The sequence below is a fragment of the Camelus dromedarius genome, chromosome 13 (genome assembly GCF_036321535.1).
Source record: "Camelus dromedarius isolate mCamDro1 chromosome 13, mCamDro1.pat, whole genome shotgun sequence".
NCBI classification, from domain to species: domain Eukaryota; kingdom Metazoa; phylum Chordata; class Mammalia; order Artiodactyla; family Camelidae; genus Camelus; species Camelus dromedarius.
The window spans coordinates 25468755-25484147 of NC_087448.1; the positions used below are offsets into that span (position 1 = coordinate 25468755).

The 15393-nt window shown below is 33.9% G+C and overlaps 1 protein-coding gene across 8 annotated transcripts in view; it reads left to right on the forward strand.

Moving 5' to 3' along the window:
* MYCBP2 (MYC binding protein 2) overlaps window positions 1–15393 on the forward strand; it is a 226102-nt gene that overhangs the window by 136456 nt on the left and 74253 nt on the right. For all 8 annotated transcript variants that reach the window (XM_031466155.2, XM_031466152.2, XM_064493060.1 and 5 more), the window contains 7 exons: window positions 966–1138; window positions 2415–2559; window positions 6283–6498; window positions 9529–9584; window positions 12034–12149; window positions 13775–13872; window positions 14638–14754. In XM_031466155.2, coding sequence (XP_031322015.1) covers window positions 966–1138; window positions 2415–2559; window positions 6283–6498; window positions 9529–9584; window positions 12034–12149; window positions 13775–13872; window positions 14638–14754 — 921 coding nt within the window. The remainder of the gene's footprint in view (window positions 1–965; window positions 1139–2414; window positions 2560–6282; window positions 6499–9528; window positions 9585–12033; window positions 12150–13774; window positions 13873–14637; window positions 14755–15393) is intronic.

Consider the following 15393-nt stretch of genomic DNA (forward strand, 5'->3'; position numbering starts at 1 on the left):
GGTAGTTGTTGTCATGGTCTGACATATATTAATTACCTACTATTTGTTAGGCAATGTAGTGAGCACTTAAATGTGTTATTCAATTTAAATTTTCTAATAATCACAGAAGAGAGATATTATTTGATCACCAGTTTATACATTTTACTGATTCAGGAATGGTCTGTAACTTGTTAGCTCAAGAGCAGGCAGCAATAACTTGTCCAAAATCAGGGTCTAAACTCAAGTCTGTTTGATTTGAAAGATCCTGATTTTTAAATTGGATAGCTTGTAAAATGCAGAAGTCACTGTTGTAGGACCTGATAGAACTGGAAGTATAATCCTTTTCTATAAAAATATTTTATTTTGATATTTATTATACAGTCATTTAAAAGTATGTAGAAAGTTTCAACACTTAAAGCAGGTCTTTCCAAAATTTGAGGCTTGCTTGTCATATAGGTGAGAACTAAAATTTCAGTTTTACCTGCCTTTTTTCCTTAACTTTAATAAGGCATACACAAGCTAATGTGCAGCCACAGTCAGGCTTCCAGCCACTTTTTGCCCAAGTCAGGACCTTGGTATACCCAGTCGCCCAAGAGAGCAGACACAACCTCCTCATGATAGTTGCCCATAATGGGAACAGAAAAAGGGAGCCTTCCGCGTCTTGTCTACAGAAGGGAGCCCTGGCCCTGACAAATGGGGATGTGACCCAGGTAGAGAGCTATAGTGGGAGGAGATATACTATTGCATCTATCGGGCAGATCTCTGATAAATCACTTATCACTTATTTTTGTTGGAGGAAAGAGACTAGAAGTGTCATCTCATGTTTTTCGCAGGTTTTCTACTTTATAGGCTGAAGGAGCGCTGGGGCATGGGGAGAAAATGATCTCCCCCAAAAGACCTATCTAAAATTGGGTGCAACTTCAAACACTTCAAGTGATTAAAGTTTTATATTTTAAAATATATAAATGTTCTCTTTTACCCAACAGGTGTGCAAAACCCATTCTGGTATTCTTGGAAAGGGTTTAGCTCTTTCTCATTCACCAACTATATTGGAGGCACTCGAAGGAAACTTACCACTGCAAATCCAAAGCAACGAGCAGTCCTTTTTGGATGATTTTATTGCTTGTGTTCCAGGATCAAGCGGTGGAAGGCTTGCGAGGTAATGTTCTTTAAGTACTATAATGACTTTCTCTCAGGGCTTGCCTCAGTCTTCACTTCTGAAGAGGAATGAGAGGGGAGTCATTAGGATGTTAAAATGCTGCCTAAAATACTTTAGTTTATGTGTTTTGGACATGCTGAAACATAAAATGGTAGTTAATATTTCAAAATATTTAAAAAATATATGATAGTTGTTAATTGACTGTTTTAATGTTTTCTGGGTGCTTTTATTTAAAAATAAGTGGAACACATGGTGTAATTGAGAAGTCTGTGTATCTGATATTAATATTTAATATCTATCCTAAACTCCTAGATTTATCACTATATTTTATTTCAATATGAAGTTTTTTCAAATTTGCAATTAATGCAAATATAAGGTTAGAGTTTAAATCAGATCATTTGAGGTTGTAGAGTTCTCATTTTGTTGCTGTATTTTTTTTTTATGATGAAAAGAACAAATATGCTGGCTTGTGTGACTTTACTAGAAATACAGAAATCTAGACTCTTCTGGCTTTAATTTTAAAAATACAGAGATTACTCTGTAGTTTTTAAAAACCAAAATCATGATGGAGAAGAATAGAAAATCTTTTAAGTCAGCCTCAGTGATTTCTTTGTGGACGTTTTTATGTAAAGCATGACGGAATTACTTATTACTCATCTCATAGGACAGCCTAAATGTAGATTATGGAGGCAATTCAGGCATGGATATCGCAAAGCATAGAAAATTGGTAAGATTACGTGGAAGGGAAAGTAATGAAGGGAGATAATTAAGAAACTGTTTAAAGAAAGAGAAGTTAGGCAATGTATCTTTAACCTGCCTGCTCTCCACCAAGCAGAATGTCACTTCTGTCCCTGCTTTGACAGAGAGGCTGCTCTTTCCCAGGTTTTCTGGTTGTCAGACCTCTGTAAGGCAGACCTCCCTCAGTGAGGATGAGTGTATTTGGGACTTCAAAGTATCCACAACCTAAATTCGTTTTCTTGGTTATTTTGAATCAGCCATAGTTAAAGTTTCAAATTTCCTGATTTTAAAATTATTTCTATTCTGTTTGTAATCATCAGAGATCTCATGTGCTTCAGCATATTTTTTAATTAATTTGTCATTAATAATTTCCAAGGGCGACACTTGTGGTCATTATCACTGAATTGGAAATGAAGATACCATCTTAGCATTTTGTTTGATAGAAGTTTTATTCTTTCAGCTTAATTTCATGTTAATCATTGAAGATGTTGATTAATGTTTGGCTTTTTGTTTGCTTGTTTTTTTTCATTACTTCTAGGTGGCTTCAGCCAGATTCCTATGCTGATCCTCAGAAAACATCTTTGATTCTGAATAAGGATGATATTCGTTGTGGTTGGCCTACTACCATAACTGTTCAAACAAAAGACCAGTATGGGGATGTGGTACATGTTCCCAATATGAAGGTAATTATATCAGAATTAAATTAGTAGACACCTATACACAGACTGTTCTAACTAGTAAAATTTTAGAAATGGCAAGTGCTTAGAGTCCATTTGCAGTACCCTCTTTACATATATGTAATGGAAGAAGCTGAAAAATTGTTTAAATGACTTGTTCATATTAATCATTAGTCAATTTTCCAAGTTGCATACATTTTTAGTTTGTTTTTTACATTTTGCTAGGTACTCTGGTGATTCAAAGGAAGGATAAGAAAGTGTCCATACAAAGAGTGCTGAGCACATGGGAGGAAGGCCATCAGTACATAAAAGATTGAATAAATCAGTGAAAGAATACATTTTAAAATTTTGTATATATATTTTTTAAAGACTCAAGTACATTTTGCACTTGGTACTATTGAAATAACATTTAAAATATAATATTGTTACTTATTAAATAAACTAGAAATATACACATTTGGATTGTAAAGAATGATGAATGGAACTACCCATGTGCTGTATTGAAGAATATAGCTCTTTGGATAACTCTTCCTTGAGACATTAATTAATTAATAGTGACATTTTAGAGTATATTATAATGCATAAAATTAAGTCCTTTGTGATACAATCTATTAATTCAGTATCTTATTTAAAACTTTTATTATATTTCTAAAGACAGTCAATATTGAATGAAAGTTTATATAGACAATCCTCAGCCACTCCTAACCCCAAGTTGTATTACAGAGTGATTTGGTTGTTTGGGGCTTAGAGTTGATTAACCTACAAAATCTTTTTTACTCATAGAATTGCTGATTTTACCTCAGTATTGCATTTAGTAGAGCTATTTCAATTACTTGGTACATCATTTGGTTTATACTGGAAGTACAATGACTTCTTACTTGACTCATTTGAAAAAAAAAAAAAAAAAGACAAGAGACATATAGTTCTCATGTCTTACGACTAGTAAGGAAAACTGTATGGAAAAGCGTTTGATCCTGATAACTAAACAAGAATCAAGCTTTACCAGTGCCTTTCAAGGTTTTGGCCATGGCCACCAGCAAGGACTTATATCATGATGCAGACATACATACATAGGATAGAATAGTATATGCTCTTAACTGCACTCAATATATAAAATACATATTCATACAATATGCCACACTCATATTTTCTCTTCTGTCTTACTTAAGGACGATCAAACTCTGTCAAAGTGATTCCATGCCCATTAATAATTACTCTATGTAATGCAAAAAGCATCACAAACTATAAGAAAAAAATTGAATAGATAATAAAGTAATTCTGATAGTGATACAAAAAATGACTCCACCCAAAGATAGAATTTTGATCACAATTTTCATTTATTTGTTAAGGGGTTTGTGTATTCACTGATGAATTTCTCACTTACATGTATGTAGTGAGTTGTTAAATCCAGTCTTTGAGCTCACAGTAAGTTCCTTATTCACGTGACTACATTGTAATAACCATTTTCCAAGTCAGCATAATATTTCATTTCTTTTTAATGTTCATGCTGTTATGCTTAACTTTAGTTGTATTTTCCTGTGTTTCCTCCTTTGCACCTTTTGTTGTCTGTTACTCCATTTTGGTATCTGGGTTGTTTACCTCTTACATTTCAGAGTCAGACTTTATGCTTTATCTTTTGTTCTCCTCCTTCTTTGAGTTCTTGTCTTAGCAGCATGATCTCTCTTTCTACTTCCTCTTTTTTTCTATATATTTTGCTTCTTGTCCTCCTTCCCCCTAAATCTGTTACTACTCAGTATGCTCAAGTTCATATCAGAATTATCTCTAACTTAGAAACCATATCTAGGAAACTCTAGTAAATAGTATTTAGGAAAAGTGATTTGCAAACATATTGATGCTTAATTTATTAATACCACATTATCACATTAGCCAAAAACAAAATTAATTTAATCTGTTTTATTGTCCTCCTGATAGACAGCACATGAAAGTTTAGGAGCATTTTAAAGTTATAAAAATTATTGAAGTATCTTTATGTAGTAATAACCAGTTATTTGAAACACTAAAGATAGTTTGCAGCTAATATTTCAGTGAGATCCAAGATACTTTTATAGCAGCAAGGGTTTGGGGGTTTTGTGGGTTTTTTTTTTTAACTTATAAAATGATTATTCGAAGGAAATCTTATTTTGTGAAAAGAGAAAGTCACATAGAAAATAAAAGAACAAATTTTACAAAGCACAGTTTATAAAAGCAGAATGGTTATCATTTTATATCTCAATATTCTTAGAGTATAAAATTATTCAGTCACTTATTTAAAGGTTCGTAGTATATAGGCACATGTACTTCCAATGTTAATTTACTTAGCATAAATATAGTTGCTTACAGAAAAATTAAATCAAAATAGTGTGTATAAAAATAGTGGCCATAATTTAAAATTAGATATCATAAAATTTGGAAGCATTTACTTCTTTTTCTTTTTATAACATTTAAGTTTAAAATTTTTAATGGTGGCAGTGAATATGAGTTGAAAAATTTTACTATATATTTTTAAACTTACGTGTTTTAACTGTAAGATGGGTTTTTAATATTTCTAGGGCATTATGTTAATCCAAAGACTGTTCTCTCATAACCCCAGCTAAAGTTTGTGGTTATTTAATGGAACACATTTGTTAACTCTACTTAACTTTATGTGGGTAGTGAGAGTCTCAAGTTCTGACTCCCTAGAGTGGCATTAGTGAGAACAATAAACATTAAAGACATTTCACATTTCTGGGATGTCTCTCAATTACTTAAGTAATATTGTCACTTTCATGTATGCTACCATTTCTATTTCTGTGAAGATCTTATTGTTGAATTGCCTGTTCTTGCCAGCCACAAGTAGTGTCTGAAAAGGATAGAAGAAACTTAGAGTGAACCTCAGAGTGATGATACCTGAGAAAGAGCTAAAGTGGTATTTAAATTGTTTGTAATTTTGTGGCTGCCTAAGGACCAGATGTTTTTTGGCCAATGCATAAGCAAACAAATAACAGTAAGATGTTTTGTTATAATTCCTGGGAAGTATTTCTGAATATTGTTTGTGAGATAATGTATATTTTCAGTGCTTTAACATGCCTTAGGAAATGTGTTCTTTTGCATATCTGTAGTAAAGTAGATAAAAGATACTCCCATTTTATCATTGAAGAAAAAGAGTTGGAAAGTTTAATTGGATTGTTTAGATTTCGTAACACATATTGGTGGCAGATCTGTCTAATAGTACTCTTTCTGCAGAAGAGGTAAATATCTTTAAGTTTTAAATATTAGGTTTGTTTTATTATGTTAATTTCCAGGACATCTAGCAGTGGAGTACTTTTTCTTCTGCAGAACAGTATAGCTAAAATTGAGAATAGTGCTTTAGAATTTGTGGAGATTGCTGGAAAGTATTTATACTTGAATTACTGGATAAAATAATTTAATGTTAGTCCCTGCAAGAATTGGATGTAAATTCATTTTACTGTCCTCTTCTGTACTTTATTAATGGTTACATTTGTTTTTATTTTGTGTTTTGATATCTATAATTATTTATTCCACAAAACCTCTCTTTTGCACTGTGTTCAGGATCCCTGTTGAGGTGGAACCGTCTTGATCGTTCTGGCACTGTTAAGTAATCTTTGAAAAGAATTTTCAAGAGGGACAACACTTATAGAATTATAAGTTCATAATTATAAATTGCTTCTTTTGATGTGTCATGGACAATTATGTAATAATAGCATTTGGTTTTTTTAATATCATGGTTAGGTGGAAGTGAAAGCTGTTCCTGTTTCTCAGAAAAAAACATCTTTACAACAAGAGCAGGTAAAGAAAGCTCAGAGGATTCCTGGCAGTCCTGCAGTAACAGCTCCTTCTTCTAATACTGACATGACTTTTGGCGGGCTGGCATCACCAAAGCTGGATGTTTCATATGAACCAATGATAGTGAAAGAGGCTCGATATATTGCCATAACAATGATGAAGGTAATTTATTTTGCTTATCAGAAAAAAATGTATTTTTCACCATTCATTTAATAAACATTTCAGTGATTCAAACTCAGACACAAAAATCACAGGTCTGGAGAGATGTTGATAGATGTAAAACTAATGTAAAACTTGCAACATATTTTTAAGAATGATATTTTCCCTACAGAAGATTTTCACTTGTTCTTGGCAGAAGTCTATAGAGGATTTTCAATTATAGATCAAGTTAATCCAATCAGAGATTGAGATGGTTGGAAACTGGATTTCAGTTCCTGCAAAAGTACTTGTCTATTTTTGATGTACCATTACTCTTAGTACATAGCTCTTCAGGGATTCAGAGTTTACCTAGGCCCCCTTCAATTTGGGATTCTTCCAAATACTAGCCTCATTTCTTTGGATTTCTTATTTCTTTAGGATTTTTAGCTCTTTGATGCCTTTAGACAGATTTTTAAAAATATTTTGTCCAGCTTTTTTAGTTCTCTTTAGAGACAATGTTAGCCTAAATCATCAAGACGAAATAGAAGTTAGGAATTATGCTATTTTCAGAGAGTAGTGGTAAGCCATTGAAGGCTTTCACTTGGAAGAATGGCATGGTTAGATTTGTGTTTTATAAAAGTCATGGTGGAATGTGGAGAATGCAGTTGGGCAGATAATCAAGAGATATGGTTTGGTTTAAGTCTCTTTAGGAGATTGTTGACTGAATCTGGTCAGATATGCTAATCTCTTGATCTAGTGAGTTGTCAATCAGAGTAGATTCAAGAGGTATTTAGGATAAATAAGGCTTGGTGGCTAACGAGGGGATGGGGTAAAGAGAAAGAGGCAGGAAATAAAAAATTAACTTCACATTTTGAGCTTGAGTAGTGAGATTGATCACACTGAAGCAGGGGCAGGTTTTGGTTGAGGTTGATAATAGATTGAGCTCTTGACGTGATGAGGTGTAGACATCTCTGAAATGTCCCTGTGAAGATACATAAAAACAAGTTGGATATATAAACCTGAATTGATCACAGTCTTACCTCAACAAAAGAATTTGAGAATCATCAGCATTTGGATTACTTATGAAGTTAAAGAAATCGATTATCTATCTAACATGGTGAGTGAAGAGAGAAGTTCCATGACAGGATCCTGGGAACACCAGTATCAGTGATTCTCAACCCTTTGTCTACATCAAAGTCATCTGGGACACATTTTAAAAAGGAGATTTTCCCATCATCCAAAGATTTAGATTTAGTAAATCTGAAGAGAGGTTCAAGAATTTGCATATAAAATAAATATGCAGAATGATTCACTTTCAAAATCTGTACTTTGAGAAACATTGATTTACAAGGTAAATAAAGAAAAGAAAAGGAAAAAAGAAGTAAGGAAAAGGGAAACAACATTGGAAAGGATGCTAACCAAAGGGGGTAAGACGTAAACTAGGGCACCAGGTGTTACCTTTGCCACTTGGCCTACCACACCATATGGTAACTCGTTTAATCCTAATAACAACCCTATAAATTACTGTTTTTTATTCCCATTTTATTTGTATGGAAACTGAAGCACAGAGAGGTTAATAACTTGTCCAAGGGCACACAAATGACATGAAGTCTGATTCCAGATTTGATTTTCCTAACTTCCCCCAACCACCTTATGGCATTTCTTGAAAGTCACAAAAGGCAGTTTAAGAAAGGTAAACAATGTGATGCTACAGAAGTGAAATTTTGAAAAGGATCTTGCAACAACAAATTCATCAGTGATCTTGGCAAAAGGAACTTCAGAGGCACAGTCAGTTGATTAATTTGTAGGTGAAGAGGAAGTGAAAATAGCTAAAGACAAAATGAGTGTAGGTAAGTCTTTCAAGTTGTTTAGTTATAAAAAGAAACAGGGGAAGTGGAATTGAGTGAAGACAGAGTCTGGGATTGAATAAAGAAAGACACGTTTTATTATTGATGAAGAGAAAATTGAGAGGAAGGGAATGCTGAAGATACTCTCAAGAGATAAAAATGGCATCTGTAGCTCAGGTGGAGAAATTGGCTGTAAACAGGAGTATTGCCTCTTTCACTCTACCAGGAGAGAGAAAGAGAAAATTAATAGTTGCTAATAAATTTGTAGTTATCAGCCAAAAGAATTATTTATGATTGTTACATGTTTTGGACTGAAGATGAGAGTGATGATTCTTAGGGTCACAATTTTGAAACGAAGGGAAAAAAGGAGATAGTCATTGTAGAAAATGAAAAGAAACTGATCAGAAAAGATATATCAGTCATCTTTGAGAAGTCAGTTGAAATTGAAGGTCCGTTATTAACAGTACAGTGTGAGTTGTATGAACATGAGTAAGATAACCTCCTTTGGATTGATTCTGCATGGACGTTGAGATATATATCTAGAAATGGAATTGCTGGATTGTAGGACATGCCTGTCTTCAGCAGTATTAAATATTGCCAAAAATCACTTTCCAATCCACAGTGTATCAAAATGCGAGGTGCTTTATGTTCTCACCAGCATTCGGTTCTTACCAACACAATTTGATGACCGCAGTATGATTATCTTGTTGTTTTAATTTCCATTTTCTTGATAGTTGAATACCTTTTCAATTGTTTATTGTCCCTTCAGAGTTCTCTCTTCAGTGACTTGTCTTTACTCACTTTCTATTGTGTTGTTTCCCACTTATGTATTGATTTGTTCTTTATATACTATGGATTCATACCCCTTTTTTGGTTATATGAATTATAAATCCCCATCTTCCAGGTGAAGTCTTATCTTTGCCCTTTCTTTGGAATGTCTTTGTTTTGGAGAAATTAAAAACTTTAATGCTCAAAAGATGTTATCCTTTTTGCTTTCTGAATTTGTTAATGTTTTGTTTGTTACATCCCGGCCTTTAACACACCTAGAATTTATTTTTTGTAAATGGTGTGATGTAGGTAATTGAGTGTTCTTCTTTTTCTCCTATATGGATAACCAGTTGTCTCAGCACCATTTATTGAATGTCTATCACTGCATTAGTTAAGAATGTTTCTAATGATTTTGTGATTCGTGGTCTCTTTCTTAAAGGTTTATGAAAACTACTCATTTGAAGAACTGCGTTTTGCATCACCAACTCCTAAGAGGTGAGGATCATTTTCTAAAAGCATGGCGAAAACATGTGTTGTCAACTGCTTGCAGCTAAAATCACCCTGCATTCCAACTTTATTCTCCAAAAATAAATATTTTAGAGCATTTTAAAATTTCCAATAGAGATTTACCACAGGTTTTATAGGATGTAGATGTGCAGTAGAATAGGTAGAGTGTATTTATACTGAACTGCAATACTGCTAGTGCTACATAGTACTAAGGTAGTACAGAAAGAATAACTAGTATCTAAAAGGATGTAAAGTGGCTTGTTAAGCTTCGTTAGGTTAGGTTTTTTGTTTTTTGTTTTTTTTTGTTTTTTCCTGTTTCCATTTTCCTCTCTCCTTCACCTAAGGAGAGGCAGAGTGATTTCAGTGTATGTTGCACTTGTATTTTTGGTTATGAGGTATTTAGTTTTAAGCTTCTGAGTAATTCTGTTAACTCCAGATTGAAGCAGATTTTTTCGGCTTACTATTTTATTTGCTTGTTAGGAGAAAGTACTTTTTAAAACAGTTGCTTAGAAAAAAATATTGATTGGATTGGATTGGATTGGATTGAGAGACTACCTCCATAGAATTTAGAAAAAGTTCCAGAGTGAATCTGAAACAGCATAATTACTTACTTATACATTTCATTGAATTGCGTATCACATGACTTACTAGAAGTTAGAAGGTTACTATGGGCTTATTCTGACACGTATACAAAGTAGAGTTTTAATGCACAGTCTAGAAAGTTTTCTGTCAAAATAGCCAAGTTTTGAGAATGCATCTTTGTCTAGGAATAGGGAAGTAGCATTTTGTGAATTACAAGGGAGCAAGTGGGAAGAGAGAGATGAGTTAGAGACTTGTCAGGTGGCTTGAATAGGGGCAGAGGAACTTAGAAGTAGAAATGAAGAGTAGTACATGGATTTGGGATATATTTAGAAGGTAAAGCCAACCGCCTGCGGCTAGAATGGAAATAGGAGGTGAAGGAAAGAGAAGATCCAAGAATGAAGATAAGTTTTTTTTGTTTTTTTTTTTTTTTTGGCTTCAGCAGCAGTATAGATTATCTAGCAGCAGAGGGGATGGCCAACTTTGACGTGAAGACCCAGTCAGGCCTGTTTTTGTAAATAAAATTATATTGGAACACAGCCTTGCTCATAATCTTATATTATCTATGGCTGCTTTCACAACTACAATGGTAGAGTTAAGTAGTTGTGACAAAGACTGGCACAATAGACTGATATATCATTATGGAAGAGGTTACTGATTCCTGGTATCATGATTTTTATGAGGATCAAAAAGTCTGAGAAAGGAGCAAGTTCTTTGTTTTTGTTTTTTGTTTTGTTGGGTGCTGGGGTGAGGGGAAGATAATAATTCTTCTTTAGATATATTAAAGTTGAGATGCCTAGATGCCTCTTAGTTATCCAAGTGGGGATATTTCCAGGGCAACTGGAAATACTAGTTTGAAATTCAGAGGAGATATAAATTTTTGAGTCATCTTTATAGAGATGGTATTTAAAACTGAGGAAGGGATGAATAATCAACTGAAGAGATGATGTGGAAAGAAAAAAAAAAAAGACCTAGACCCAAATGCTGGGGCATTCTGTAAGCTGGTGGTCAGCCAGGGGAGAGCCAATAAAGCACTGAGAAAGAGAAAAACCAGGAGAATGTTGCAGAAGCGAAAACAAGGTTTTTCCAGACAGTAGGAGTTGTCAGTTATCAAATGCTACTGAGAGATTGCTGAGAAGAAACAACCATTGAATTTGGGGACATGGTGGTCATTGGTGACTGTGATGTAAGCAATTGCAATGAAATTTGAGAGCAAAAGCCTATAGGAGATAAGCTGTAGAAGAGAATTGAAAATGAGGAAGTGGAGAGTGATTGTAGACAACCCTTTAGGTAAGTTTTACTGTAAATGAGAAAAGAGACATTGAGACCTTACTAGAGAAGGCTGTAATATCAAAGGGGAGGTATTTAAGATGGGAGATTCTGAAGTTTGTTTGTATAGAAATAAATAGAAATTGAAATGATCCATTGAAGTGGGAGACACTGAGGATGAATGAGAAGAAAGCAAGGTAATTGCAGCACAGAAGTGTTGAGAAGTGAGAGTCACAGCACATGTTGAAGGGCTGGCTTTGGACAAGACTCAGGACACTCCTTCCATTGTAACAGGAGGTGGAGGAAAGTGGTTTACTAATCTAAGGTAGTATCTGATTGCTTCTGTTTTTCACTGAAGAAAGTGATGAAGTCATCATCAGCTGAGAGTGAAGAAGTTTTGAAGTGAGGAAAAAAAAAATGAAATTCAATCATTTTGGAGAGTAGAAAAACATACTGTGCCAGGGCAGTAGGATTGCCCTTCATTGTGACAATGCAACAAGAAATTTAATGTTTGCTGATTTATCTTAGTGATGATGTCAGATGTTTAACCAGAAGTAAATTTTCTGCTATTCATCTTATTTCCTTTCAGACCCAGTGAGAATATGCTGATTCGTGTCAATAATGATGGCACTTACTGTGCAAATTGGACACCGGGCGCTATTGGACTCTACACTATTCATGTGACCATCGACGGCATTGAAATAGGTACTTTTTTAAAGTTACGAGCTACTTAGTGCAAAGAACTAGAATCAAAATCATCTTTCTGTTCTAGTTTGCCCTTTAACATGCATCACAGACATGGACAGGTACCATAACTTTTAGGGGGCTTCATTTCCTCCTTTATAATGAGTACTTAATTTATGCATTCATAAGATTTTAAAATTGTGTAGTAATTTATGTGTCATTGTAGCCCTCAGGACTCAGGACTGGTCAGGTGCACTCTCCTCCGTGCTGCCCCATAACCACATGCAGGTCTTGTCTCCCCCTTGTGGTGTGTTCGTCTTCCTTTCCTGGCTGTGAGCAGAGATATCTCTTTCATCTTTGGATCTCCCTGTCTGGACAGTGCCTGGCACAGGATGGCTGCTCAATAAATATTTGTTAAAAGAATGAATTTTCTTTATCTACCACTAACTTTGAAAAGTATACTGCTTTTCCTTGAGCCTTAATCTCTTTCTCTGCTTTATTTGTGAACTATCCATATAATAGGACAACAGTAGAATAAGAAAGCTCTTAGTGTTTCAGTGTTTCCCGGTATGAATTCCTTATAACACTATCTTTCCTAATGCTTCTCAAGCAAAAGGGTTCGTATGATCAGGCAGATTTAGAAAACCCACTATATTGTAGTCTCATCTTAGACATTCATACAGTTCACATTAACTTACTAGGGATTCTAAGAAGTCCTGAAATGAAGAATCCTCTAACCTTTTTAATCTTTGTCGTGAGACCGTTGCATGTAGGGAAGAGGGAGACAGGGTAGAGAGAAAAGTAATACTGAATAACATTCTACCAGAATACCCTCTGGGAAAGTTTAAGTAGTTTGTTTTCACAGTGAAGATGAAGAGGTACTTGACATTGATGTAACTGTATAGACTATGCATTAATGTAAGTGTAGACTCAGATTTATCAGATACATCTATTCCATTCCAGGGACCTTTAGCCTTGGCTTTTGCTGCACTTTTTTATTTCAACATATTCATAAAGCCTTATATATTTATGTGTGTCTTTATTTGTATATGTATAAATATGTATATTTATATATGTATGTATGTATGCATATCTTTTATATTTTATGTATGTCTTTAAAATCATTTCATTCTCACAACAACAGCTCAGTGAGATAGGTACTATTCTCATTCCCGTTTTGTAGGTAAAAACATGAGGCACAGAGAGTCATACAGTCAGTGGCAGATGTGGGAACAACCAAGGCAGTCTCACACGAGAACCCCAGCTTTGAGCAGCAAGCTTGCTGCTATTCATGGCAATGACTGGGATAAATGATGAGCAGTGCTCTGCTCTCATGTGTGAGATTGCATTTAATCACACAAGGGTTTCTTTTTTATTATTTTGATTTTTTTTCAGTATCATTTCGTATATTCCATATTCCCTCCTCTTTTCCTTGAACCCCTGAGATACCCGTTTGGAATCTCAGGGTCATTTTCCAAATATTTCCCTTTCTTAGCTATTAAATATCAATCACCTTAAAAGGGAAGAATTCAGATGTTGGTTTCAATTGTTTAAAACAGCCTGTGAATGTATATAAAGTTAGGTTTAACTTTTATTCTCCCTCCCTTTTGTTCTCAAATGTTACAGTTTCCTTTCTTTCCTTACAGATGCTGGACTAGAAGTAAAAGTAAAAGACCCACCAAAAGGGATGATACCACCAGGAACTCAGCTGGTCAAACCAAAGACTGAGCCTCAACCAAATAAGGTTAGGGTAGAATGAAAACAGAACATGAATTGGTCAGAGATTTGTTAATTTTTTTCATTGATACTTGAAGGTGGCCATCAAACATCTAGTATTTTACTTACATAAAGTAAAATATAAAATAAAAGTGAAATACAGTATTTGAACTCTAAATATTCCTAAATAAATTTGAAGAGTAGTTCAGGATAATTCTAATCATTTCTCAAATGTAGAATCTGTGCTTTTTGGCTTCTTTGTATAACGTATAGTAATTTATAGGCCTTTCTTTCTGTGTACTTTTTGTTGTTGAAAGTTTATAGTTAACAAAAGTCTACTGACATTAAGTGTATAAAATTTACAAGGTTAAAGTATTTTGTGTTGTTAAAATAAAAACTAATTTCCTAACATCTAAAGAGTAAGTACTACAGCAATTTTAGCACTACTTATTAAAAACGAAACATGGGTAATAGAATTTATATCATACCTTCCTAAAAGGAAAAAAAAAGGCTTTTTTCTCCTCTTTATCATATGTCCTCAAAATTTAGAAAAGAAATTATGAATATATGTTAATAATTTTCTTTTTATTTAATAATTTACATTTTCATATTTTAAAATGTTCTATTGTTATAAATAACCACTGTTACTTGCACAGAGAAACCAGCTACAAATAATTTTGGAAACTTTCTCAGAATTACACTTTCAGATCTGTTTAAGTTTATCTCTTACCACGTATGAGGTCTCTGTTCCATGATTTTCTCTGTCTCATATGTCTGTCTTTGCCTTTCTCAGGTTCGAAAATTTGTGGCCAAGGACAGTGCAGGGCTCCGTATCCGCAGCCACCCTTCCCTTCAGAGTGAGCAGATAGGCATAGTGAAGGTCAATGGAACTATCACTTTCATTGATGAGGTAATTTGTAAAGAAACACTTGGTAATAAATTTTGGACAGGAAGTTTTTGCGTTGTTTGCACAATATAAGGTTACTGAGTTTTTTTGTTAGAATATGTTTTAAGCAGTTTGGGTAGTGTTTGGAAAATTGTTTTGCAGAATTTCAAAATTCTGTTCATGGTGTTTCAAACATTGCATTTATTTTTCTTTATCAATTAAAAAGTAACTAAAATGGTGTTTTTAACATGAAAGAAATTCAATTAACATAGTGGTCAGAACCTGTACAAGTACTCATTGAAAAATGTGTACAGTTTTTCCTGAATTTTTAAAATATTTGTTTTTTGAATGTGTTTATTGTGTCGCTTTAACTTTGGACAGTACATTTTTCTAATAATACAGTCAGGTAACTTCTGATTATTAAAATCTAAACTGAGGAAAAGGAAGACTTATGTTCTTTTGGGAAACATCTGATTTTATGCTTGAATTATTTATCTTAAAGTGTGATTTCTTTGTCCTTTTACTTCTAAGTGACCATTGCTTTTTACAGTCTCATCATGTGAATTATTGTATTACTTGGCATTCGTTGCTGCTTTTTTTCCTTAAAATTTCTCTCATACTTAACCTTCTGCCAAACTAGATGCTTAATCTCCACGTCAACTG